The sequence below is a fragment of the Cetorhinus maximus genome, chromosome 23, assembly GCF_964194155.1.
Source record: "Cetorhinus maximus chromosome 23, sCetMax3.hap1.1, whole genome shotgun sequence".
NCBI classification, from domain to species: Eukaryota; Metazoa; Chordata; class Chondrichthyes; order Lamniformes; family Cetorhinidae; genus Cetorhinus; species Cetorhinus maximus.
Genome location: NC_135901.1, coordinates 1,679,703 through 1,707,659, shown reverse-complemented (window position 1 = coordinate 1,707,659; position 27,957 = coordinate 1,679,703). Strand labels below are relative to the sequence as shown.

Genomic DNA, 27,957 nt, shown 5'->3' with positions numbered 1-27,957 from the left:
AACAAATACTCCACACAGTGTGTTTGACACCAAGCTGATTAATTTAACATTTATCCAGAATTAAACACCAGCCCAGTTATAGGGATCATTATCAGCAGAAACAAACACCTCGTATCAAAATGAACATTGTCCAGTCCTGGAGGTGATTAACTACGGTAATAACAATGGAATTCAAACCCCTGCAGTCACTTGTGAACATCCTGGTGTCTCTGCAGATTGGATGACACATTGAATCCCTTCCCACACACACAGCAGATGAACAGCCTCTCCCTGACGTGAACTCGCTGGAGTGTCAGCAGAAGGAATGGATATTTGAATTCCTTCCCACACACAGGATAGGTGTAAGGCCTCTCCCCAGTGTGTGAGCACTGGTGTTGCATCATTTGATTTCTGCTTTCAAATATCTTCCCACAGTCAGAACATTTAAAATGTTTCTTAATGGAGTGAACTTGCTGGTGTTTCTGAAGGTGGGATGTTCATGTGAATCCCTACCCACACTCTGAGCAGGTGAATGGCCTCTCCCCAGTGTGAATTCGCTGGTATTTCAGCAGATCTGTTGGGCCTTTAAAGCTCCTCTCACAGTCAGAACATTTGAACAGTCTCTGAGCACTGTGAACAAGTTGGTGTGTCAGCAGAACAGATGATTGAGTGAATCCTTTCCCACAAATCGAACAAGTGAATGGCCTCTCGCTGGTGGGTATTAAGATTGGATGAACTCCTGAATCTTTTCCCACAGTCAGAGCAGGTGAACGGCCTCTCCCCAGTGTGAAGGAGTTGGTGTGTCAGATCCATTTTTCTTTTGAAGCTTTTCTCATGGTCAGAACATTTAAAATGTTTGTCATCGGAATGACCAAGTTGATGTGTCAGAAGGCGGGATTACTGAGATTCACTTCCCACACACAGAGCAGGTGAATGGCCTCTCCCCAGTGTGAATACGCCAATGCATTTCCAGCAGGGATGGGGAAATGGATCCGGTTCCACAGTCCCCATATTTCCATGGTTTCTCCATGGTGTTAGTGTCCCTGTGTCTCTCCAACGGACAATCAGTTGAAACCTCATTCATACTCAGAACACCTGTACAGTTTAGTTTCTGTCTGCTGTGAATGGTGTGATGTTTATTCAAGCCGTGTAACTGGTTAAAGCTCTTTCCATAGTCAGTGCATTGGAACCCTCTCACTTGGATGTGTGTCCCAGTGCTTTTCCAGTCACACTGATCTTTGTAATATTTTTCCATAGACAGACGAGACAAACATTTCTTCCTCTACATTCAAAGGCTGATGATACTCAGATCTTGATGACTGAGGTGACTCTGTCTACTCTTGACTTGATGTTTGAGTTTCCTGTATACAAATCCTCCATTTTAATGACCTGGAAAAGGAGTTTACAATAGTCATCGCTGTAAGTCCAGGATAGAAATTCAGAAGACAATTCTAGTTTCTTTGGAAGATATTTTTCCCTTTTGTTCTCCAAAAGCTGTAAGTCCCCATTCCACACAGTCTCCCTCACCTTGAGCTTAAATCGAAACCCGTCTCACCATCTGCACCATTTCTTTCCTCCATTCCCAGTTTCTCCCTTCCCCTCCTCTGCCTGGGTTCAGTTCTCCAGCCCCTGTGAGCAGAATGAGAATCAAATCAATGATTTTATTATTTATTAATGATTTTTCTCTTGGTCACTGAGACCCTGAACACCCGCCCTCCCTTTGTTGCGTCACCAAGATTGCAGCGCATGCGCTCTCCTACCTACTAAAACAAGATGGTGGCCGTTGATCTGGGCCTTTCCCCGGGAAAAAAAACTCGGAGCCTCAAACGCTGGACTGCAGGTTCTCATTCGGTGCTGGCAACCGACACTGGATGTTATTGATACCTCCCTGCCCACCCGCCGGGTCCATCGCTCCCTTCTCCGCTTACCGGCTGCAAATGCGGTAAACAAGGGTTTATCCATCATCATCATCACTGCGCCTGCGTATTGCTCTCCCGGGGTGTGGATAGGGGGCATTCTCCACCGCGGCGGATGATGGGTAAAAGCCCCGCCATTGACAGTCCCGATTAGTTTATAGTTATTTATTTACGGGTGGTTGAAGGGAAGGACTCAATTCACCCCCATCCATCTGCAGGAACATTGAGTTGCAAAAGTATTGCACTGAATTGAATTCCTACCCCGAGAGCTTTACAGTCCTGTCAACTGTTAAGCTTCGTGGTTGGCACAAAAGCTTTATGGTGCTACAAAAACTTTTAGATTGCCTATGCATTAAGCAGTCCCTTTTACTGTTCTTAGACAGTAAGAAGTAAGCTTTTAATATATCTGTTAGTAGATGTTGATAAAAATGTTTCCCCTACGATTGTTTCTTAATTTTCCCAACCGCTCCTACTGTCCGAGAGAGAAGCCGATTGGTGTATCTGGGTCACGTGTGTGTCCAGAGGGGCTGAGCTTTGTAGCAGTACGCATGCGCAGTTATCCAGGGCCCGGAAGCAGAAAGAGAATGTTGTGACTTTCTGTCCAGGGCTGACAGTGATGGATTTAATAAACTCCTTTCACAGGGATTAGGAGGGAAGACTCACGAAAACAAACACATAGGTTTCATATTTGTGGTTTCTTTTAAGTCAGTCATGGGCTGTATGCATTGCTGGCAAGGACAGCAGTTGTTACCCATTACTAATTTCCCTTGTGGTGGTGCTGAGCCGCCTTCTTGCACTGCTGAAGGTAATTTGATGTCGGTACGCTCATAGAGTTTTTCTCTGTCGTGTGTTTTGACACAACTGAGTGGCTGGCTAGGCCATTTCAGAGGGCAGTTGCAATCAAGCACAATTCTATGGAAATTGAGAGACAAAAGAAAGTTCCATGGTAACTAGAACAGTCGATTCTAAATATCTGTCCTGTATTTACAATAATAAACTTTATAAATTTAATTTACAGGGTATTAGAAGGGGAGGATTTACAGAGTATGCAAACCGAAGTACCAAGATACACACACAAACCTGAGTGAGAGTATCCCAGTGAACTGACTGTGGAAACAGCATGAACCAGTTCCACAGCCTGAAAAAAACATTGAACCCTTCACAGTAGGGAGCAACTGGACACGTGTTCTGAATATAAATGAGGCTTCAACTGATCGTCCAACCTGGAGAGCCACAAAGACACCCGCATCGTGGAGAAACCATGGAAATGTGGGGACTGTGGGAAGGGATTCATTTGCCCATCCCAGCTGGAAGCTCATCGACGCACTCACACTGGGGAGAGACCATACACCTGCTCCGTGTGTGGGAAGGGATTCACTCTGATGTCCAGCCTTCAGTTACACCAGCTAGTTCACACTGACGAGAGGCCATTTAAATGTTCTAATTGTGGGAAAGGCTTTAAAATCTCACCGGATCTAATTAAACACCAGTTTGTTCACACTGACGAGAGACCATTTGGTTGTTCTCAATGCGAGAAGAGATTCAGACAGTCATCTCACCTCATTCAACACCAGCGAGTTCACACTGGAGAGCGACCCCTTACCTGCTCCATGTGTGGGAAGGGATTCACTTCTTCATCCAACCTGGTGAGACACCAACGGGTTCACACAGGGGAGAAGATATCCACCTGCTCTGTGTGTGGGAAGCACTTTTCTCAGTCTTCCAACCTGCTGAGACACCAGAAAGTTCACACTGGGGAGAGGCCGTTCACCTGCTCTGTCTGTGGGAAGAGATTTGCTCGTTCTTCTCACTTGCTGACACACCAGCGAGTTCACAAGTGATTGTAGAGGTTGGAAATTGCTGTTAATCAAGTCCTTTGTTTGTTTTTGCTGATGTTAATACCTCCTATAACTGGCCTGGAATTTAATATTCTGGACATTGGTCAAATGTATCAGTTTTGGGGGAAGCAGACTGCATGTCATAAAATCATAAGAGAGGAGCAGGAGCAGACCATATGGCCCATCGTGCCTGCTCCGCCATTCAATACGATCATGGCTGATCGTTAGCTTCAATTGCACTTTTTCGCCCACTCCCCATTTCCTTGATTCCCTGAGAGACCAAAAATCTGTCTATCTCAGTCTTAAATATGTTCAACAATGGAGCATGTACAACCCTCTGGGGAAAGAGAATTCCAAACATTCACATGTCTTCATGTGAATAAATGTCTCCTCACCTCAATTCTAAATTAACCGGAGTGTGTGCCCCCATCTCCTCGATTCGCCAGCCAGGGGAAACAACCTCCCAGTGTTTACCCTGTCAAGCCCATTCAGAATCTTATATGTTTCAGTGAGATCACCTCTCACTCCCCTGAACGCCAGAGAATATAGGCCTCTCATCGTAAGACAACCCTCTCATCCCAGGAACCAATACAGTGCTGTACTGCCTCCCAATGCAACTATATCCTTCATTAAATCTTCATCTTCTTCAGTTCTCTGCCTGAAAGCAGGTCTGACTCACAGCACCCTGATCTCCACCCTGCACAGGGCAAGGAGGCGGGTCCCAAATCCACCCCAGCTGGAACAGGAATCAAACTCCATGCTGTTTGTACCAATCGGATCCACACCAGCCATCCAGCAAACTGCCCGCCTAAGGAGTCCGAGTTGCTATGACAACATACACTTTAACATACATGTTGTAGTCCGGAGCTAGAAATAGTGATGGAAGAGACTCCAATCTTCTTTCCACCACATGGGTGACACGGACTCCCTCCCTCTCTTTCCATCTGCCATCGGTGTGAGTTGGGAGCGTTTATAAGTTTATACCCGAGCTGTTTGGCTGTGTGATGAACACAGCTTCCGTGGCCAAGTCCTGGAGTGCGACTTGAACCTAGAGCTTCCGGCTCAGAGACAGGGACATTACCCACTGCACCACAAGACCTCTTCCTTCCTTAAATACGGAGACCAAAACTGCACTCAGTGCCCCAGTTATCCTCTTAAATTCTCCAGGATAAAAGGAAAGTAATTGATGTCCTTTTACTGACACTTCCATCTTTGGACCTTTCCCCCTTTCTAACTCTCGATTATTTCAGCTCTCCTACCTTCAGTTCCTCTCATGGACAAGTCCCAGCTCCCCATACCTTCCAGACTGTCCCTCCTAGTCTTAGCATCCAGGAAAGACATCACTAACATATCCAGGATCACTAAACCCAAAGCTCAGTTTGTTAAACACTTTCAGCTACTGGACACAGTGTGTGTCCCACAGCATCTCTCGCACCTTTGATGTATGAATAGAGCATCATGTCTTTAAACCTGGTTTAAATTGAAATTGACTCAGCAAATGTATTAACAGCCTTGTGCTCACAGTCAGAAAAATGCACAGGTATCCTTGTGGTTATAGTTTGAACATGGTCAGATCACGAATGTAGTGAACAAGTTAAAATATAAATATCTCCAGTTTAGCCACAGCTTGTTCGACCAGAGCTGGAAAGAAAGCTCTGAATCCACTGAATTATCCTCTGTTCCCCATATTGGGTAAGTATTTTTTTGATATAATAATATTTTATTCAAGAAATATGTTCACAGCCCAAAGGCTGCATTGCAGTGTAACTTACGTCAAAAAACTCATAAAATTCATTTATAGACGAAGTAATCAAGTTAAAAATATGGAAATGTGACAATCACGTAATAATATGAAATAGACAAACAAATTCAGCAGGGAAGTGGTAGATGGGATATAAAAAGGAATATTGAATTAAAATTACAGACCAATACACTTTTCCTATATTACAGTTCCTGAAGTACATATAAGTTTCATCGTTCAAGTGCTTCTCAGAGGACCGGAACCATGTAAGGAATTACTCTGTCTGTATGATTGCAGTGCTGTTAATAAAGTCAGGAAAAGACAATCTGTTGTTGTGAGCTTGATTACCTGGTGTCTGAAACCACAAGATTCAACATTTAGAGTCAACAAGATGAACAAGGAAACACATCATGGCCCAATACTCCAGCTCGATATTCACAGAAGGAAGTCTGTTATCTAATGCCTCGAGTGGACAGAACAGAGAAAGATCCCAACTGTAAGACAACCTCGACTCATTTGTAAATATCTTTCAAGTGCTGACAGGTTCCAACAGTCAGTTTTCATTACATTGAAGTCAATGGAAGGTGAGAAAGCGCTTATAAACGTTCCATACACAAATGCAACTTGTTATTGCCATAAAATGGTAGACTCAGGAATATCACACAAATTTTAAATCCTCGTACCGTAATAATCATCAGACTGGAAACTTAAACCTGCTGTTTCACTCTCAGTCAGGAACAGATCACTGTTTTACACCAATCTCTGATTTGACAGCACGTTTCCAGCATTCACTGTTCTTCCTGACTCTAAACCCAGTTGTAAAGGAGCCTTCTGTTCTGTGTCTACGAGCTTTCAACCATGGAAGAGAGCGGCTGTGACACATTTCTTACACACCTCACGATTAACCCACAAGTTCAATCCTGGATGTGATTAGCAGCAGCAATAACAGAATTCAACTCCTGCAGTCACTTGTGTACTCGCTGGGGTTTCAGGCTGGATGACTGCGTGGCCTTCCCACACAAAGAGCAGATGAACAGCGTCTTTCCAGTGTGTACTCGCTGGTATTTCAGAAGCTGGTCTGACTGAGTGAATCCCTTCCCACACACACAGCAGGGGAATGGAAGCTCCTCAATGTGAACTTGCTCAACGCCAGCTTGTCAGATGAGTAGGCAAATTTCTTCTCACACACACAGCACCTGAATGATCTTTCTCCGGTGTGAACATGCTGGTGTGTCAACACACTGGATAATTGAATGAATCCATTTCCACACATAGAGCAGGTGTATGGCCTCTCCCCATTCTGACTGCGTTGATCAGTTTCCAGTTCAAATGGGGAAATGAATCCCAACCCACTGTCCCCCAATTCCACAGATTCGCCAAGGTGCCAGTGTCCTTGTGTCTCTCCAGGTTGGACGATCAGTTGAAGCCTTACACGCACAAAACAACATGTGTACAGTCTCTCCCCAGTGTGAATGGTGCGATTCTTTTTTCAGGCAGTGCACCTGGTTAAAGCTCTTTCCATAGTCAGTTCACTCTCACTTGGGTGTGTGTGTCTAGGTGCTTTTCCAGTCACACTGATGCTTGAAATCTTCTCCCATGGACAGAACAAACATTTCTCCTTCCACATTCAAAGACCGATGATATTCAGGTCCTGATGAATCGAGTTACTCTGTCAGATCTCGACATGATGTTTGTTATGACTTTCCCATCTGGAACCCCTCCCCATGTAACCCCCTGTAAAAGGAGGTTACAGAAATTATCTCTGTAAACACAGGATAGAAATTCAGAACTGACAATTCTAGTTTCTATGGAACATTTCCCCCCTTTCTTTCACCCAAATCTATAAATCTCTGTCCCACACACTCCTCTCCCTCTCTGCTCATTGTTCCAGATTCAGTGTCCAGTCTCCTACTTATTCTTTTCTCCTCCTGTCCTTAAACACTGATTCAGACTGTGGGCCAGTCCCACTCGCTGATTCTAATTCTGCCAAAGAATTTGGCTCAGAACTGTTTATGAGGTTGCACATAAGGCCAATGTTATAGGGCATGGAAATGTCGGAATCGCAACACGTATATTGACCAGTGAAGGTAGACATGCAGTAGACGGTAGTAGAGATTAGCAAGTATCTCAACCACCACGATGAGGAATGGGAGCTCATTTGACTGCTCCATTTCAAAGGTAAACTCGAGCACCGGCTGGAACCCATTAAGGTGTGTAAGGAAAATCTTACATGCAGCTGCAAATTCAAGTATAGCAAATATATCATCTATGCCTTGGGAATACGCAAGGGGTAGGGGTTCTCTCCAACAGGATTTCCATTGGTCTCTTTCACCATTTTCACCTGAAGAAGAGTCACACAGACTCGAAGCATTAACCCTGTTTCTCTCTTCATAAATGCTGCCAGACCTGCTGAGTTTTACCAGCGTGTAAAATTAAAGCATATGGGATTGGGGGTAATGTATTGAGATGGATAGAAAACTGGTTGGCAGGCAGGAAACAAAGAGTAGGAATAAACGGGTCTTTTTCCGAATGGCAGGCAGTGACTAGTGGGGTACCGCAGGGATCGGTGCTGGGACCCCAGCTATTCACAATATATATTAATGATTTAGATGAGGGAGCTAAATGTAATATCTCCAAATTTGCAGATGACACAAAGCTGGGTGGGAGGGTGAGCTGTGAGGAGGATGCAGAGATGCTTCAGGGTGATTTGGACAAGCTACGTGAGTGTACAAATGCATGACAGATGGGTGTCCTCGTACACCAGTTGTTGAAGGTAAGCATGCAGGTGTAGCAGGCGGTAAAGAAAGCAAATGGTATGTTGGCCTTCACAGCAAGAGGATTCGAGTCCAGGAGCAGGGATGTCTTGCTGCAATTACACAGGGCCTTGGTGAGACCACACTTGGAATATTATGTGCAGTTTTGGCCTGCTTGTCTGAGGAAGGATGTTCTTGCTATAGAGGGAATGCAGCGAATGTTTATCAGACTGATTCCTGGGATGGCGGGACTGACATATGAAGAGGAATTGAGTCGGTTAGGATTATATTCGCTGGAGTTCAGAAGAATGAGGGGGGATCTCATAGGAACCTATAAAATTCTAACAGGACAAGACAGGGTAGATGTAGGAAGGATGTTCCCGATGGTGGGGGAGTCCAGAACCAGGGGTCACAGTCTGAGAATACGGGGTAGACCATTTAGGACTGAGATGAGGAGAAATTTCTTCACCAGAGAGGTGGTGAGCCTGTGGAATTCGCTACCACAGGAAGTAGCTGAGGCCAAAACATTGTATGTTTTCAAGAAGGAGTTAGATATAGCTCTTGGGGTGAAAGGGATCAAAGGATATGGGGAGAAAGCGGGAGCAGGCTATTGAGTTGGATGATCAGCCATTATCATAATGAATGGCGGAGCAGGCTCGAAGGGCCAAATGGCCTACTCCTGCTCCTATTTTCTATGTTTCTGTTTTTGTATTTGATGTCCAACATCTGCAGAATTTTGCTTTTATTTTCCCATCAATACCTTGTATTAATACATTTTTACTCAGTGAATGTTTCAAACAAAAGTCTAAATCTTTTGCTAGCAATAAGTTCTGAATCGAGCCAGTGTCTCTCAGGATAACAAGCTTTCCAGGCCCTTTCTTGGACAAAAAATGTAGTGACTTCCCCTTCAAATATAAACCCTTCTTAATCCCTCATGTCTCTATTTTCACCCATGGTAAATACATTAGAAGATTAGAAGGAATAAATCCTGTTCATTCTCATATCATTTCACTTTCCAGCTCTTATGGGTTTGCGACCAGTGGTTTGTTGTCACTAAGGTGTTGTGAGTCAAATCATAGCTATCAGCTAAAACAGCAGCTTCCCTTATAGTAAAAACATACAGTGCACCAGGTGTGTAATAATGCTGTTTTTAAATTCTTCCATTTCGATTATTTAATCCACATTCTCAAAACTGTAAAATTTTCATTGCTCAAAATCACCTGTCAAACATCATTTCTTTTTTACGTAGCAAATTTTATGAAGGTTTGGGTCTGTCTTTTCACAAGGTCCAAAATTTTAATAGATACGATTTGGGAACGAGCTCATATGCATTAAGCACCACAGTTTGAACAGTCTCATAATTTGAAGCTTAACTTGAATAAACATCCATTGCCTTTCCCAATAACCCCTTTGCAAAATAAAAGCCCATACCTTCTTTGGCCACCCTAACTTTGCAACAAATTTTCCAAACAAGGCAGAATCTCTCCAATGCCTTCTTCAGTGAAATTTAGGCACGAGGCAAATATTCCTTGCAAAATGATAACTCACAGTGGGACTCGACTCATTGTCTGAACGGTTAGTTCCTCTTTCACCACTTAACTTAGGATTTTCTTTAGCCAGTTCATAATGTTTAATTTTTTTCTCTCTTTGAAGCTCTCTGTTTCTTTCCTTATCTCTTTCTTCCCTTTCTATTTTTTCCATTTGGAATTCTAGTTCAAGCCTCAGCATTTCCATTTTTTTCTTCTTTCTTTTTCCTTTTCCTCTCCTTCATGTTCGAGATTTTGATTTTCTCTACCCCATTGGAATTCTCACTCAAGTTTTTGATCTGCAATTGAATTCTCGGTAACTCATCTGGACTGTTATCTGGGTAAAGCTTTTCTTCTTCCAATTCCAAATGCGGTGCTATTGCATCAACTATTTCTGCTTTTTAAGTCCCTGCTTTGAAATCCAAAAACCACTGTTTTGCTCATTCCATCAACCTCACCTTTACTCATTGTTTCAAAACACCCAGGGATAAATCATCTCCCTGAAGACGTCTTAGCAATTAACAAAACCATTCTGCTTCTCAATGAATATGGTAAGGTTCATTCTGAAATATTGTTAGCCTAAACCTTAGCAAAACATAGCGCACCCTTACCAGTCTGTGGATTCAGAATCCCGAATGGGCCCCAAATATTGTTACAATCCTGATAGGGACCATTAATGTTTAAAGAAAAATCCGAACACCCACTAAATAACTGAATGAATTATGCCACAATATTTGACATTTTGAAAAAAATAAACTTTCCTGTATATAAAAGAATTAAATGATATAAGCGCTACCACTTAAGACCATGTTATATAAATACTTAAGTTATAAACCCGGTTCTAATTTTTAGTTCCACCAAGAGTTCCTTTATACATTATGAAACCCTAAGGGTTCATTCACTTCTCCTGGAGCCAACCCATATGCCACAGCCCTCTGGAATTCACTTTGATTCCTCCTCAGTATTCCACCTACTCTTCCAAGCTACAAGATTTCCTGGGCATCTTTCCAGTAGCTTTTTGCCAATCTACCTGTTAAAATTTCTTTATGACCTCACAACTGTGGATTCCTCCACTCAGGCTTGAGCCTCACTGCCTTATTGCCCTGACTTTGGACAGACTGACTGCTTCTCCCCATGCTGCTCCCACAGCTTCTTCACAGCTCTTTCAAAGCTCACTGTTCAAGCTGACTCCTATCTGCCACAAGGCTAACTGCCTTTCGCTATCAGGATCATTCAAGATTTCTTCCTCTAGCTCCAAGCTAGGCAAATCTTCCAGCTTCTCTTCCCCTCACCAACTCCAAGTGAACTGCAACGTACACAAGACCAAATCTGTAACTGTCTTCTAAGGACATAGGAAATAGGAGCAGGAATAGGCTATTCGGCCCATTGAGCCTGCTCTGCCATTCAATTAGATCATGGCTGACCATCTGTCTCAACACCATTTTCCTGCACTCTCCCCATATCCCCTGATGCCTTCGATATCTAAAAATCTATCAATCTCTGTCTTAAATGTACTCAATGACTGAGCCTCCACAGCCCTCAGAGGTAGAGAATTCCAAAGGTTCTTCACCCTCTAAGTGAAGAAATTCCTCCTCATCTGAGTCCTAAATGGTCTTCCCCTTATTCTGAGGCTGTGTCCCTGGTTCTAGACACCCCCAGCCAGGGGATATATCCTTCCTGCATCGACCCTGTCGAGCCCTGTAGAATTTTGTAGGTTTCAATGAGATCACCTCTCATTCTTCTAAGCTTTAAAGAATATAGGCCCAGTCTCCTCAATTCCTCCTCATAGGGCAATCCTGCCATCTCAGGAATCAGGTGAATCTCTGTTGCACTCTCTCTATGGCAAGTATAACCCTCCTTAGGTAAGGTGACCAAAATTGTACATAATGCTCCAGGTGTGGTCTAACCATGGTTCTATACAATTGCAGCAATACCTCTTTACTACCCTCCTCAAATCCTCTTGCGATAAAGGCCACCATGTGCCTTCCTAATTGCTTGCTGCAACTGTATGTTAGTTTTCAGTGGCTCATGAACAATGACGCCCAGGTCCTATTTATTCTAACTCTCTGTTTTCTGTCTGTTAACCAATTCTCAATCTATGCCAGTAAAGCTCCCCCAATCCCATGTGCTCTAATTCTGCTTAATAACCTCTTATTGAAAGCTTTCTGAAAATCCAAAAGCTCCACATCCACTGGTTCCCTCTTATCTGTTTTGCTAGTTACATCCTCAAAAAACTCCATCAGGTTTAAACATGATTCCCCTTTCATAAATCCATGTTGATTCTGCCCAATCAGATCATTATTTTTTAAGTAACCAGCTATCACATGCTTTATAATAGATTCTAGTATTTCCCCTGCTACTGATGTCAGACTAACAGATCTGTCATTCCCCATTTTCTCCCTCCTTTTGTAAATAGTGGAGTTATATTTGCCACCTTCCAATCTGCAGGAGCCATCGCAGAAACTATAGAATTTTGAAAGATGACCACCAATGTATCCACTACCTCTACAGCCACCTCCTTCAACATTCTGGGATGTAGATTATCGGATCCCAGGGATTTATCAACTTTCAGTCCCATTAATTTCTCTGGTGCATGTTCACTAATACTAACCTCTTTCAGTTCCTATGCTCACTAGTCCCTTGGTTCTCTAGTATCTTTGGGGCAATTTCCGTATCTTCCTCCATGAAGACAGACAAACATTTGTTTAGTTTCTCTGCCATTTCCACATTCCTCGTTTAAATTCTCCTGTCTCCACCTGTAATGGGCCCATACTTGTCTTTGCTAATCCTTTCCTTTTCACATAAAAAAAGATTTTATGGTCAGTTTTTATGTTTCTCACCAGTGTGTTCTCATATTCTATTCTTTCTTTATTTATCAGTTTCTTGGTTCTCCTTTGCTGAATTCTAAATATCTCCCAATCCTCAGGCTAACTACGTTTTAGGCCACTTACTTTGATCTAATGCAATCTTTAGCTTCTCTTATTAACCACTGTTGCATCAACTTTCCTGTTGGGTTTTTGTTCCTGTATTAATTCCTTAAATGCCAGCCATTGCCTGTCTGCCACCATACCTTTTAATGTAGTTTCTCAATCTACCACAGCCAACTTGCCCCTCATACCTTTGTAGTTTCCTTCTGTGAGAAACGCCAGATAAATAAAACAAAAGAACCTTCTAACCACCACAGCCCATTTCTGTAACAGTGGAGCATGCGTTTAAGGCGGTGAGGGGGTTCCAAACAGAAATACAAACTAGATCTCTTTTACCTTCCAAACACCAAATATCAACTAGATTTTTGCAACAAGGCTCAAAGAGCATCAGTCCACCGGAAGCAAAGTTGTGAGACCGGCCAGTCCAGCAGAAAGAAACCCTCCGACCCTCCCACTTCACAACTGTCAGAATGAACATGGTTCAGTCCTGGGTGTAATTAACATCAGCAATAACAGCAGAATCAAACCCCTGTAATCACTTGTGAACTCGCTGGTGTCTTTGCAGGTGAGATAACTGAATGAATCCTTTCTCACACATGGAGCAGCTGAATGGTCTCTCCCCAGTGTGAACTCGTTGGTGTGTCAACAGGTTGGACGACTGAGCGAATCCCTTCCCACACTCAGTGCAGGTGAACGGCCTCTCTCCAGTGTGAACTCGCTGGTGTATCAGCAGGGTGAATGATTCACTGAATCCCTTCCCACACTCGGAGCAGGTGAATGGCCTCTCCCCAGTGTGAACCCGCTGGTGTGTCAGCAGATGGGATAACTGAGTGAATCTCTTGCCACACTCAGAGCAGGTGAATGGCCTCTCCCTAGTGTGAACTCGTTGGTGTGTTTGCAGGCTGCATAACCGACTGAATCCTTTCCCACACTCAGAGCAGGTGAACGGCCTCTCTCCAGTATGAAGTCGCTGGTGTGTCAACAGGTTCCAGGTGTGAGTGAATCCCTTCCCACACACGGAGCAGGTGAATGGCCTCTCCCCAGTGTGAACTCGCTGGTGTGTCCGCAGGTTGTTTAAATGAGTGAATCCCTTCCCACACTCTGAGCAGGTGAACGGCCTCTCCCCAGTGTGAATGCGTTGATGAATCTCCAGCTCAGATGGGGAACGGGATTCCTTCCCACAGTCTCCACATTTCCACGGTTTCTCCATGGAGCCGGTGTCCTTGTGTCTCTCCAGGTTTGATGATCTGTTGAAGCCTCGTTCACACATAGAACAACGTCTATGGTTGCTCCCCACTGTGAATGGTGCAATGGTTTTTTCAGGCTGTGTAACTGGTTAAACCTCTTTCCAGTCAGTGCACTGGGGTGTGTGTGTCTCAGTGCTTTTCCAGTCAACTGATGTTTAAAATGGTTTGAAGCAGACAGAACAGAAACATTTCTCCTTCTAGATTCAAAGGCCAATGATATTCAGGCCCTGATGAATTGAGAGACTCTGTCAGATCTTGATGTGATGTTTGATTTGAGATTTCTGTTTGCAATTCGTTCCCTTCTGAAGTCCTGTAAAAGGAGTTTACAAAAGTCATCACTGTCAGTTCAGGACAGAAATTCAGAACAGATGATTCTAGATTCTATGGAAAACACCTCTCTCTCTCATTCCTCAAAAGTAGTAAATCCCTGTCCCCCGCACTCTCCCTCCATTCGCACTCTGCTGTACCTAATATACACCCTCCCAAGTCTCCTGAAGGTGTTAATTGATGCTGATCAACATTCACTGCTTCCTGTCCTCAACAGAGAGATCATAAGTAATAAGAATAGGAGTAGGCCATTCGGCTCATTGAGCCTGCTCTTCCATTTAATAAGATCAAGGCTGATCTGATTGTAGCCTTAACTTAAAATTTCCTGCCTGTCTCCCATAGTCTTTGACTCCCTTGTCAATCAAAATCGGTCTAATTCAGCCTTGAATTTATTCAATGACCCAGCCTCCACTGCTCTTTGTGGAAGAGAATTCCAAAGACTAAACACCCTTTGAGAGAAGAGATTCCTCTTCATCTCTGTCTTAAATGGGAGACCCCTTATCTTTACACTGTGCCCCTCTAGTTCTAGATACCCCCATGAGAAGAAACATCCACCCTGTCAAACCCCCTCAGAAACCTGTATGTTTCAATAAGATTACCTCTGTATTGGCTCAGCCTTTCCTTGTAAGACGACCACTTCATCCCTGGAATCAGCCTAGAAAACCTTCTGTGAACTGCTTCCAATGCATATTCCTCCTCTGTAGGGAGACTAAAACTGTTCACCGTTCTCCAGGTGTGGTCTCACCAATATTCTGTACAGCTGCAGGAAGACTTCCCTACTTTTATATTCCACTCCCCTTGCAATAAAGGCCAACACTCCATCTGCCTTCTGTTATGATACAGCAGGTGGTATTTGCCAGGCTGACCAAATCCACAAGGGAAGCTTGGCTATGCTATCACAACAGTTTTGCAATTTGTATTAATTACGAGAAGGTTTGTGCACTGAATTCAGAAGTAATAAGTCCACTAACCCCTTTAGCAATTTTACAAATTAAATTAAAATATTTATTAACAAAGAAAAATACATACATAAGATTAAAAGATACATGGTTACATAATATTATAACAATTTCCAAAATTCCTAATTAACCAGGCTCACAACTACACAACTCACAACTGCTCCCCCTTGTCCTCACTTATCAACCCACCAGCCTCCGCGTTCAAAGAATCATCTTCCACCATTTCTGCCAACTCCAGCATGATGCCACTACCAAACATATCTTCCCTACACCCCCCCAGGCGGCTTTCCGCAGGGATTGTTCCCTCCGGGACACCCTGGTCCATTCCTCCATCACCCCCTACACCTCAACCCCCTCCCACGGCACCTTCCCATGCAACCGCAGAAGGTGCAACATCTGCCCCTTTACTTCCCCTCTCCTCGCCGTCCAAGGGCCCAAACACTCCTTTCAAGTGAAGCAGCATTTCACTTCCACTTCCCTCAATTTAGTCTACTGCATTTGCTGCTCCCAATGCGGTCTCCTCTACATTGGAGAGACCAAACGCAGACTGGGTGACCGCTTTGCGGAACACCTTTGGTCTGTCCGCAAGCATGATCCAGACCTTCCTGTCACTTGCCATTTCAACACTCCACCCTGCTCTCATGCCCACATGTCCGTCCTTGGCCTGCTGCAGTGTTCCAGTGAAGCTCAACGCAAACTGGAGGAACAGCACTTCATCTTCCAGCTAGGCACTTTACAGTCTTCCGGACTTAATATTGAGTTCAACAATTTCAGATCATGAACTCTCTTCTCCATCCCCACCCCCTTTTCCAATAATTTATAATTTTTTTACAACTATTTTTTTCTTTTCCCTCAGATTTTTAAATTTATTTCAATCTATTGTTTCATCTCCACCTTTTAGCCCATTTCGATCCCATCCCCCCACCCGCACTCAGGCCATCTTCCACTAGCTCGCTTCCCTTAATATCCCCATTAGCACATCTTTTAGATAATATCACCACCATCAACACCCCTTTGTTCTTTTGTCTCTGACATCTTTGGCAGTCTCTTCTTGGCCTCCACCTATCACTGGCCCCCTATCGAACTCTCCTGTCCCACCCTCTTCTACCAGCTTATATTTCATCTCATTTCTATATGTCTTAGTTCTGATGAAGGGTCATATGGACTCGAAACGTCAACTGCATCCCTCTCTGCAGATGCTGTCAGACCTGCTGAGTTTTTCCAGGTATTTTTGTTTTTGTTCACAACTACACACCCCTTTTAAGGCAACAGTCCAAAATAGATTATAAATTTGTCGAGACAATCCAGCAAGGTTACCACGAGCACCCACTCGACAGTGGAATTCCAAAGGCTTTTAACATAATTTTGGTTACTGAAACAGCAGACTTCTGCAAAGTGGCTAGAGGCGTTTCCCCAATTCTGTTTTACATGGTGTACCTTTCAGATCTTGCACAGCCATGCCCCCACACAGCCTTCCATCCTTCTTTAAATATATTTTCCTTATTAGATTTCTAATGTTCCTCCATGTCTTTGGAATCTACTTTTCCCATAATATAAAAAATTCATGTTATCATTATGCTCAGCACTTTTAGGAAAAATCAATGTAATAACCTTGTTCTATTTATTTTGCCAGTCGTAAAAACCTTATCACGTCTCATTAAAATCCAACAACTTTTCCCCTGAGCTAAGAATGCAAATTTCATTCATACCCTATCTGCTGACTTTACCCTCGCTCACTCATTAGCATTTCAAATGACCTTTTTACACCTAACACTTCTGATAATTTCAACCTTGCAGTTTATCCATCTCTAATTCAATTAAATTAGTCACACAGACGGAACCATCCACACACACAAAAGCCTACTTTACAAATTCCCACATTAATATTCTGGAAAAATGATAGTTTCATGACACTTCCTAATTACTTGCTGTACCTGCATGCTGACTTTTTGCACTTTCTGTACAGGGATACCCAGATCCCTCTGTTCTGCAGCATCCTGCAGTCTCCCTCTATTTAAATAATATTCTTTTTTATTCTTCCTGCCAAAGCCGACAAGCTCATATTTTCCCCACACTATACACAATCGGCCCCTTTTTTGTCCACTCACTTAACCTATCGATATCCCTTTGCAGACTCTTTGCATCCTCTTCACAACTTGCTTTCCTACGTATTGTTGTATCACCAGAAATAATACAGTCGGTTCCTTCATCCAAGTCATTAATATGCATTGTAAATAGTTGAGGCCCCAGTACTGACCCCTGCAGGACTCCACTTTGTTAACCTGAAACTGGCTAATTTACCCCAACTCCTTGTTTCCTGTTGGCTAGCCAATCCTATTTCCGTGCTAATATATCACCCCCACAACCATGAGCTCGTACCTTGTGTCGTAACCTTTTATGTGACCTCTTATTGAATGCCTTTTGTAAATCCAAATATGTGACATCGATTGGCTCTCCAATCACAGATGTTAAACTGAGTGGCCTGTAGTTTCCTGCTTTCCATCTCCCACCTCTCCTGAATAGAGGTGTTACATTTGTGGTTTTCTAATCCACTGGGACCTTTCCGAATTTGAGGGCACTTTCAAAGTTGATGAAACAATGCAGCCACTATCTCTGCAAACACTTCCCTTAAGACCCGAAGAAGCAGGCCATCAGATCCTGGAAACGTGTCAGCCTTTAGCCCTATTAGTTTTCCTAGTGCTTTTGCTCTAGAGATTGTAATCATTTAATTTCCTCCTTCCCTCTTGCCTCTGCTTCTCTACTATTCTTGGGATGATTTTGTGTCTTCTACTGTAAGACAGATACAAAATACTTGTTCAAAATCTCTGCCACTTCCTTCTTTCCCATTATTAGTTCCCCAGTTTCACCCTCTAAGTGATTGAAGCTCACTTTCACTACTTTTTCCCTTTTTATATATTTCTAGAAGCCTTTAATGTCTGTTTTTATATTTTTTGCTGGTTTATTCAAAATTCTCTCTCTTCATTTTTTTAGTTTGTTATCCTTTGCTGGTTTCTAAGATTTTTCCAATCTTCTGGCCTACCACTAATCTTTGTATCACTGAAAAATCATCAAGCAGGCTGCTAGTCTAAATATGTACATGTGTTTATAATAATGGACTGAAAGTGTAAGGTACAATATTGACCAGAGGTACAGGTGGGATGTGACGAAGAACTTTATTTTGGCAGCGAGTGGTCATGTTCTGGAAAACTCTGTCTATAAGGGTTTGGAAGCAGAGATGATCGATGATTTAAAAATGGAGTTGGGTGGGCACTTGAAAGAAATAAACTTGCGGGGGTATGGGGATGTGGAGAGAGAATGGGACTGACTGGATTGCTCTACAGGGAGTTGATATGGACTCGAGTTGCAAAATGGGCTCCTTCTGTGCCGTACTGACTCAATGACTTTAAATACATAACATAGCTACAGTATTATATTACAAAACTAGAAATAATAAGAGATGTTCTTTATTAGATGTATTACTTATGGTTCTCCAATATGTGCCATGTAACAACACTAGTAGTTTCTCTGTCCTATATTAATTTACCGTCCCCATAATTGTCAGCCAAATCCTGGGAAACCACCCCTTTAATTGTGAACATTAGGAATCAGGCCATCAGACAAATAAATGTGACAAGCTGAGAGAGCAAAGGATGTCAATGTCTTTGAGAGAGAGAGGGAGACCTGGGCCAACCTTTCCAGAGTCTGCACCTTCCCTGGATTCACTTCCTTTCCCTTCAGGAAGAGTGACATCACAGGACAGTGTGAGAGAGCGGCGGAGAGATCAGAACCAGCACAAGTGCGGGGAAGCTTCAAAAAGTGACACCAGCACAAAGGTGAGAACTGATTGGTGAGTAGTGGCTAAGTGTTTTTCTCCAGCTGTTCCCGAAGTTTAAAATAGAATAAGCTAAGAAAAGATAGTTCTAGTTTTTATTTAAAGTTATTAAATAATTTAAATTTTTTAATGTGTTTAAAGTAAGGTTTTTTTTTCAACTAGAGGCATGGCAGGGCAGCTCCGTCCCGTGTTATGTACCACCTGCAACATTTGGGAAGTCCTAGATGCTCCTTGCGCTCTGACCGACTACGTGTGCAGGAAGTGCCACCAGCTACAGCGACCTGAGCTCTGAGTTTCGGAGCTTGAGCAGCAGCTGGAGGCACTGAGGTGCATCCACGAGGCTGAGAGTTTTGTGGATAGCACATTTTTAGACGTGGTCGTCCCACAGCTTATGAAAGTGCAGACAGAGAGGGAATGGGTGACCATCAGTCACAAAAAAGGTGTCAGGCAGGTAGTCAGGAAATCCCCAGGGTGCATCTCGCTCAAGAACCGTTTGTCTGTGTTGGAAAGCGATAAGAGTGATGGTTCCTCTGGGGAGTGCAGCCACGCTCATGGCACTGTGAATGGCTCAGCTGCACGGGGTGGGGAGGAAAAAGAGGGGAAGAGCAATAGTGGTAGGAGACTCGATAGTAAGGGGAACAGACAGGCGTTTCTGCGGCCGTAGACGTGACTCCAGGATGGTATGTTGCCTCCCTGGTGCCAGGGTCAAGGATGTCACTGAACGGCTGCAAGGCATTCTAAAGGGGGAGGGCAAACAGAAAGAAATCGTGGTATATATTGGTACCAACGACAAAGGTAGAAAGAGGGATGAGGTCCTGCAAGAAGAATTTAGGGAGCTAGGAAGCAGATTAAAAAATAGGACCTCAAACAGGCCTCAACTATTTACTTCCGGTGCCACGCGCTAGTGAGTATAGAAATAGGAGGTCAGTCCAGATGAGTGCGTGGCTGGAGAGATGGTGCAGGAGGGAGGGCTTTAGATTCCTGGGACATTGGGACCGTTTCTGGGGGTGGTGGGGCCTGTACAAAGCGAACGGGTTGCACCTGAACCGGAATGGGACCAACATCCTTGCGGGGAGGTTTGCTAATGCTGTTGGGGAGGGTTTAACTAACTTGGCAGGGGGATGGGATCCTGAGAGGAGGTTCAGCAGGGGAAGATGCACAGCCAAAATTAGAAGAGAGAGCAAGTGAGTTTGGAAGGAGTAGAAATTATAGGCCAGTTAAGGAACAAGGGAGTTTGGCAAGATTGGATGGTATTTATTTTAATGCAAGGGGTCTGACGAATAAGGCAGATGAGTTGAGGGCACAAATTAACACTTGAAAGTATGATGTCATTGCTGTCACAGACACATAGTTGAGAGAGGGGCAGGATTGGCAGCCCAATTTTCCAGGATATAGGGTCTTCAGGCGAGATAGGGAAGGAGGTAAAAGGTTATCGCAATATTGATCAAGGAATCAATTAAAGCAGTAAGGGGGGATGACATCTTAGAAATCTCCTCAAATGAAGCCACATGGGTAGAACTTAGAAACAAAAAAGGAGCAATCACATTGCTGGGAATGTACTATTGGCCCCCAACCAATCAGAGAGAAATAAAAGAGCAGATATGTAGGCAAATTTCAGAGAAGTGTAAAAATAATAGGGTAGTAATAGTGGGGGATTTCAACTTCCCCAACAGTAACTGGGTTAGTCATAGCGTGATAGGTTTAGAGGGAGCAGAATTAAAATGCATCCAGGAGAACTTCTTAAGCCAGTATGTAGAAGGTCCAACAACGCAGGGGACGGTCCAGGACTTAATTTTAGGGAATGAAGCCGGGCAAGTGGTAGAGGTATCAATGGGGGAGCATTTTGCGGACAGTGATCATCACTCCGTTAGATTCAAGGTTATCATGGAAAAGAACAAAAATGGGCCAGAAATCAGAGTTCTAAATTGGGAGAAGGCCGATTTTAACAAAATCAGATATGATTTGGCCAGAGTGGACTGGGAGCAGCTACTTGTAGGTAAATCTGTGTCAGATCAGTGGGACTCATTCAAGAAGGAAATAGGGAGAGTACAGGGCCAACATATTCCAGGAAAGATAAAGGATGGGGCCAACAAATCCAGGGAACCCTGGATGTCAACGGATATAGAGGATTAGACAAAGAGAAAAAGGGAGGTTTATGGCAGATACCGAGGGGCTCAAAACAGTGGAAGCCCTGGAGGAGTATAGAATGTGTAGGGGGAAATTTGCAAAGCAAATTAGGAGAGCAAAAAGGGGGCATGAATAAACATTTGCAGGTAAAATAAAGGAAAATCCAAAGTTATTTTACAAGTGCATTAAGAGTTCGAGGATAACTGGGAAAGAGTAGGGCCCATTAAGGACCATAGTGGTCATTTGTGTGTGGAGCCGGAAGACGTAGGTAGGGTTCTAAATGAATACTTTGTGTCGGTGTTCATAAGTGAGAGGGACAACATCAGTATGGAAATTAGGCAGAAGGATTGTGATATAATTAAGAAATTAGCATAGAAAGGGAGGAGGTTCTAAGTGATCTAGCAGACTTAGAAGTAGATAAATCTCCAAGCCCGGGTGAAATGTATCCCAGGCTGTTGAGTGAGGCAAAAGAGGAGATAGCAGGGGCTCTGGCAATAATTTTCAATACATCTCTGGCCACAGGAGAGGTGCCAGAGGACTGGAGGACAGCCAATGTGGTACCGTTATTCAAGGGAGGAAGGAAGGGATAAACCAGGGGACTACAGGCCAGTCAGTCTAACCTCAGTGGTGGGGAAACTATTGGAAGAAATTCTGAGGGACAGAATGAGTCTACACTTGGAGAGGCAGGGATTAATCAAGCACAGTCAGCTTGGTTTTGTTAAGGGGAGGTCACGTCTGACCAATTTGATTGAACTTTTCGAAGAGGTGACCAGGTGTGTAGATGAGGACAATGCATTTTATGTAGTCTACTTGGACTTCAGCAAGGCTTTTCATAAGGTCCCGCATGGGAGACTGATAACGAAGATAAGAGCCCATTGGATCCAAGGCAATTTGGCAAATTGGATCCAGAATTGGCTGAGTGGCAGGAACTAGAGGGTGATGGTCGAGGGGTGTTTTTGTGACTGAATGCCTGTGTCCAGTGGGGTTCCACAGGGATCGGAGTTGGGTCCCTTGCAGTTTGTGGTACATATAAACAATTTAGACTCAAATGTAGGAGGGTTGATCAGTAAGTTTGTGGATGACACAAAAATTGACAGAGTGATAAATAGTGAGGAGGATAGCCTCAGATTACAGGAGGATATAGACGGGCTGGTCAGATTGGCTGATCAGTGGCAAATGGAATTTAATCCGGATAAGTGTGAGGTGATGCACTTGGGCAGGACAAACAAGGCACGGGAATACACGATGAATGGTAGGACCCTGGAGAGTACCGAGGATCAGAGGGACATCAATGTGCATGTCCACCGGTCCCTTAAGGTAGCGGGACAGGTAGATAAGGTGGTTAAGAAAGCATATGGGATACTTGCCTTTATTAGCCGAATATAAGAGCAGGGAGGTTATGATGGAACTGTACAAAATGCTGGTTAGGCCACAGCTAGAGTATTGTGTGCAGTTCTGGAATCCGCATTATAGGAAGGATGTGTTTGCTTGAGAGAGAGTGCAGAAGAAATTTACCAGGATGTTGTCTGAGCTGGAGAATTTTAGATATGAGGAGAGATTGGATAGACTGGTGTTATTTTCCCTGGAGCAGAGGAGATTGAGGGGGGACATGATTGAGGTGTATAAAATTATGAGGGGCATAGATAGGGTAGACAGGAAGGAACTTTTCCCCTTGGTGGAGGGATCAATAACCAGGGGGTGTAGATTTAAGGTAAGGGGCAGGAGGTTTAGAGGGGATGTGAGGAAGAAATTTCTTTGGTGGGAATCTGGAACTCACTGCCTGAAACTCATAACATTTAAGAAGTATTTGGATGTGCACTTGCGATGCCATGGCGTACCAGAGCGGGCCTAGTGCTGGAAAATGGGATTAGAATAGTTAGGTACTTGTTTGACTGGCGCAGGCTCGATGGGTCGAAGGGCCTTTTTCTGCGCTGTGGACCTCTCCGACTCTGTGAGTTCCTGTAAATCAACAATTTACCCCCAGAATTAGAAAAGGAAGAGAAAGTGTTTTACTCACAGATGTTGGACACAGAAGGAGGTTGCAGGCTCTGTGAAGCTCAATCTGCAGTGACACAAAGCCAGCGCTCTGATTGGCTGGAGGATCAAAGGCCTTCCGGTCCTCCAACTTTTTCCATTGGTCAACACCACAACATGGCAGACAAGGGCGGGCCTTCCTCCGCACATGCGCAGTTTCCCCGCTGCCTTGGACATGCGCATTCCTGGACCGCCCGCCCGCGCGGCGGATAGCTCAGTTTCCCCAGCGCGGGCGGTTGTGGGAGATTCGACCGCCATTACCCATCCGGAGCCCAGTCGCCAAACTCCTCAGACTGGGATGAAAGGTGGGCGTGGGGACGCAGTGACAACACCCTAACACAAAGTAAATGTGGCATTGATTGCGACGCCCCCTTAGCAAAGCGGTTTGTTAATTTCAGGAATAAAGATTTAGACACCTGGGTGACATATTGGGGATGGCAAGAGGTGAGTATGAAACTGAGCCTATTAGGGGAAGCGAAATGGGAAAAAGCAGGAGGAGGGATAGTAGGATGAATTGGGTTTACAAACAATCGGGTGGAGGGAGTGTGTGGGAGACAGCGATTTATAGTTTGAGAGGGAGAAGGATATTTTTGACAAGTAGAATTGTTAGTTCTGGTTTTCTGTCCGGAACTTACAGTGATTACTTATGTTTACTCCCTTTACAGGTATTAGGGAGGAGAATTTTGGACATTAAACTCAAAACAATTAGCATGTCAAGATCTGACAGTCATTCAATTCATCTGGATCTGAATATTATCAGTCTAGGAAGAAACATGTTTGTCTCTTCCATCTGAGGGCAAATATTTCAAACACCAGTGTGAATAGAAAAGCAGCGAGACTTGTGCATCCAAGTATTCCAATGTATTTGCAGCGACCAGGAGGATCAGGGAGCAGGAGGTTCAGGAAGCAGGGGTGGTGGTAGGCAGGAGGTAACTGAATTAAAAAGTTACATTTTTCATTCAAAATAAAATAAGTTGAAAAATATAAAAGCGATTTAATTTACCAATGTAGGAATTTAGCAATATAGAAATTGCAACTTAGAGGGTATAATGTTTCAATATTTGTTTTTTTCTTGATAAGGAAATTCCCACAGAACCTAACTACAGTTTTAACATTGATTCCAATGGGAACCAATTATCCACTTAAAGTAGTTTGAGTTAAAGTTGTGATTTTCAGGAACACAACCATAACTTTAAATAAATACATGTGTATTTATTATTAAGTACAATATATGATTTTGTTTTAGTTACATGCATTACTCTGTATCATAACATCATGTAGTAAGCAATGATAATTTAGTTAAGTAGTCGATTGGCTCTCACATTACAGGTTTTTTGTTGAAGTGACCCTTGCTTGAAAAATAGTGAAAAATAGTGACCACTGGTGTAGAGGGTAAACATTAGCATGGATAGAGGATTGGTTAGCTAACAGGGAACAGAGAGTAAGCATAAATGGGTCTTTTTCAGATTGGCAAGATATCACGAGTGGAGTTCCACAGGGATCAGTGCTGGGCCCTCAGCCATTTACAACCTACATTAATGATTTTGATAAGGGGACGGATGGTGTGGTTGCTAAATTTGATGACACAAAGATAGGTAGGAATGTAAGCTGTGAAGAGGACATAAGGAGGCTACAAAATTATATACATAGGTAAGGTGAATGGGCAAAGATCTGGCAAATAGAGTATAATGTAATGAAATGTGAGGGTTTACATTTTGGCAGGAAGAATAAAAAAGAAGCATATTATCTAAATGATGAGAGATTGCAGAGCTTTGAGGTGCAGAAGGATCTGGGTGTCCTAGTGCATGAATCACAAAAGGCTAGTATGCAGGTTCAGCAAATAATTAGGAAAGCTAATAGAATGTTATCATTTATTGTGAGGGGAATTGAATATAAAAGTAGGGAGGTTATGCCTCAGTATACAGGGCATTGGTGAGACCACATTTGGAGTATTGTGTACAATACTGGTCTCCTTATTTAAAGAGAAATGTAAATGTGTTGGAAGCAGCTCAGAGAAATCTCTCCCTGAAAAGGCAATGGATGCAGAGTCTTTGAATATTTTTAAGGCAGAGGTGGATAGATTCTTGGTAAGCAAGGGGGTGATAGGTTATCCAGAGTAGGTGGGATGCAGATTTGAGGTTACTATCAGATCAGCCAGAACCTCATTAAATGGTGGAGCAGACTCGAGAGGCTGAATGGCCTACTCCTGCTCCTTATGTTCGTAAGATTTACTAGGTAATACCTGGAATGGACGGTTTGTCTTACTAGGAAAGGTTGGACAGGTTAGGTGTGTACCTGCTGGAGTTTAGAAGAGTAAGAGGCACCTTGATTGAAACATATAAGATCCTGAGGGGTCTTGACAGGGTGGAGTTGGAGAGGATGTTTCCTCTTGTGGGAAAATCCAGAACTAGGGGTCACTGTTTTGAAATAAGGGGTCACCCATTTAAGACAGAGATGAGGAGAACATTTTTTCTCTCAGAGGGTTGTGAGTCTTTGGAACTCTCTTCCTCTGAAGGTGGTGGAAGCAGAGTCTTTGAATATTTTTAAGGCAGAGTTAGATAGATTTTTGATAAGCAAAGGGGTGAAAGGTTATCGGGGGTAGGCGGGAATGTGGAGTTGAGGTTACAATCAGGTCAGCCATGATCTTATTGAATGGCGGAGCAGGCTCGAGGGGCCGAGTGGCCTACTCCTGCTCCTAATTCTTATGCAAGATATTTACCATGTAAATAATATCCTTGATTGTACATCCCAATAAGCCCCATTAAACCAATTTCCCTTTAATATTCCTGATCAACCGAGTGCAAAAACCTGGAATATGCAATGAAGAGGCTTTGTTCCACCAATCACAGCAATGTTTACACAGGAGGCACAGTTGATCGAAATCCAGGGAAATGCAGTCACCAGAGTCTTGGAGAGATTCCACTGGTACAGAAACTAAAGAACAGAAATTTCTTATATCAGCTTTTAGTGGAAATACCACAGAAGGACGATTCAAACTCCTCATTGACCCAACAAGAAGTTATAACTTTCTTGTTCAGACAACATTGCGGTGCCGATGCTGGAGTGTATTAATATTCAGTGAGGCACTGAGAGTCAAAACCTGATGGTTTCTGTAAAATATCTCATGTGCATTCCGAGCAGACAATCTCCACCTCAGCCTCTAATCTCCTAAGCAGGTTGACTCCTTCATGAGCTATAGTTTCACAGGCACCATCCATTCTGCAGGGAAAAGGTTATTCGGGCTCTTCTGAAACCAGCTGATGTCATGCTGCTATTGATATCTCTACATAATGCTGTGATTTTTTATTCGTTCATGGGATGTGGGCTTCGCTGGCTAGGGCAGCATTTATTGCCTATCCCTAATTACCCTTGAGAAGGTGGTGGTGAGCTTCCTTCTTGAACTGCTGCAGTCCCCGGGTGTAGGTACACCCACAGTGCTGTTAGGAAGGGAGTTCCAGGATTTTGACCCAGTGACAGTGAAAGAATGGCGATATATTACCAAGTCAGGATGGTGAGTGGCATGGAGGGGAACTTCCAGGTGGTGGTGTTCCCATGTGTCTGCTGCCCTTATCCTTCCAGATGGTAGCAGTCATTGGTTTGGAAGGTGCTGTCTGAGCAGGCTTGGTGAATTCCTGCAGTGCATCCTGCAATAATTCTAACTTTAGCCCCTGACTGTTAAGCAGGAATGTTTAAATCAAATTAAAAGCATCCCTGAGTATTGGAAGCAGGCTTTAGTCATTTCAGTTGCAGACAGTGATTCACTGTGGGTAGCTCTGATGATAATGAACAGCCCTTTTAATTGGAGCCTCCGGCACTGCTACAAGCACAATAGGAACTATTTCCCTTCACTCCACCCACCTCCCAGACTGAAACTGAAGGGACAACATTGTGTTCAATTCCTGTCCTGTTCCCTGTTCCGTTCACTGCTGCCCGCTCTGATGTCATGAATTAGACAATAAAGGAGCTTTCAGCAGATTGGATGAATAAGAGAACAAAGGACCTAATTGGATACTGCCTGCTGATTCTGTCAAGAATGAACCAATAGGCAGAGACATCGGATTTAACTCAACATTAACCCGGCTCTTCATGAAAACAATTTTGGGTTCAGCCCATTCTGTTCAAATCCGGCATCAACTCTCAGTAAACATGTCTTTATCTGGTGATCACGTTTCTGTTATATAATTGTCCCAGCAGTTAACAGGGTCCTGTGAACTCCTCCATCTGCAATTATAATGGAGACATTAACCGGTTTATTTTCATTGGTTTTATCTTCAATTAGATAACGTCTGTCTTAAAATGATAGACTCGAGACTGTCACACAAACATGTTCAATATTCAGAGTTTAATAACCAGTCATTTTCCAACTGGAAACTTAAACCTGCCATTTCACTTTCAGTCAGGAACAGATCACAGTTTTACACCAATCTCTGATTTGACAACACGTTTCCAGCATTCACCATTGTTCTTCCTGACTCTAAACCCAGTTGTAAAGGAGCCTTCTGTTCCGTGTCTAGGAGCTCTGAACCATGGAAGACAGTGGCTGGGACGCATTTCTTACACATCTCAGGATTCACCCACATGGGGACTTTGGTCTTTCGCATCTCTCTTCACTGACACCAAAGTGCTGTTTGTCCCTCTCAGTGTTACCCTGAGGGACTGTGTCCAGGCTGAAGTTCTGTTCCAGCCACGTGATCCTCCGTGCAGATTGTCCTTTCTGAGCTCCAGCCAGGTGATATTAAACACTCAGGTGG

General features: G+C 43.6%; 3 protein-coding genes across 4 annotated transcripts in view; 1 reads left to right on the top strand and 2 right to left on the bottom strand.

Moving 5' to 3' along the window:
• Window positions 1-27,957, top strand: part of LOC144698102 (uncharacterized) — an 862,314-nt gene that overhangs the window by 802,631 nt on the left and 31,726 nt on the right. The window lies entirely within an intron of this gene.
• On the bottom strand, window positions 436-1,334 carry LOC144698127 (uncharacterized). The gene is made up of 2 exons (XM_078570066.1): window positions 928-1,334; window positions 436-763 (listed from the first exon to the last, which is right to left on the bottom strand). Exons 1-2 carry the CDS (start codon window positions 1,232-1,234, stop codon window positions 489-491), a joined length of 582 nt encoding a protein of 193 aa, XP_078426192.1. The 5' UTR covers window positions 1,235-1,334; the 3' UTR covers window positions 436-488.
• LOC144698118 (uncharacterized) lies at window positions 9,380-14,231 on the bottom strand. The gene has a single exon (XM_078570051.1). It carries the CDS (start codon window positions 13,948-13,950, stop codon window positions 13,216-13,218), a length of 735 nt encoding a protein of 244 aa, XP_078426177.1. The 5' UTR covers window positions 13,951-14,231; the 3' UTR covers window positions 9,380-13,215.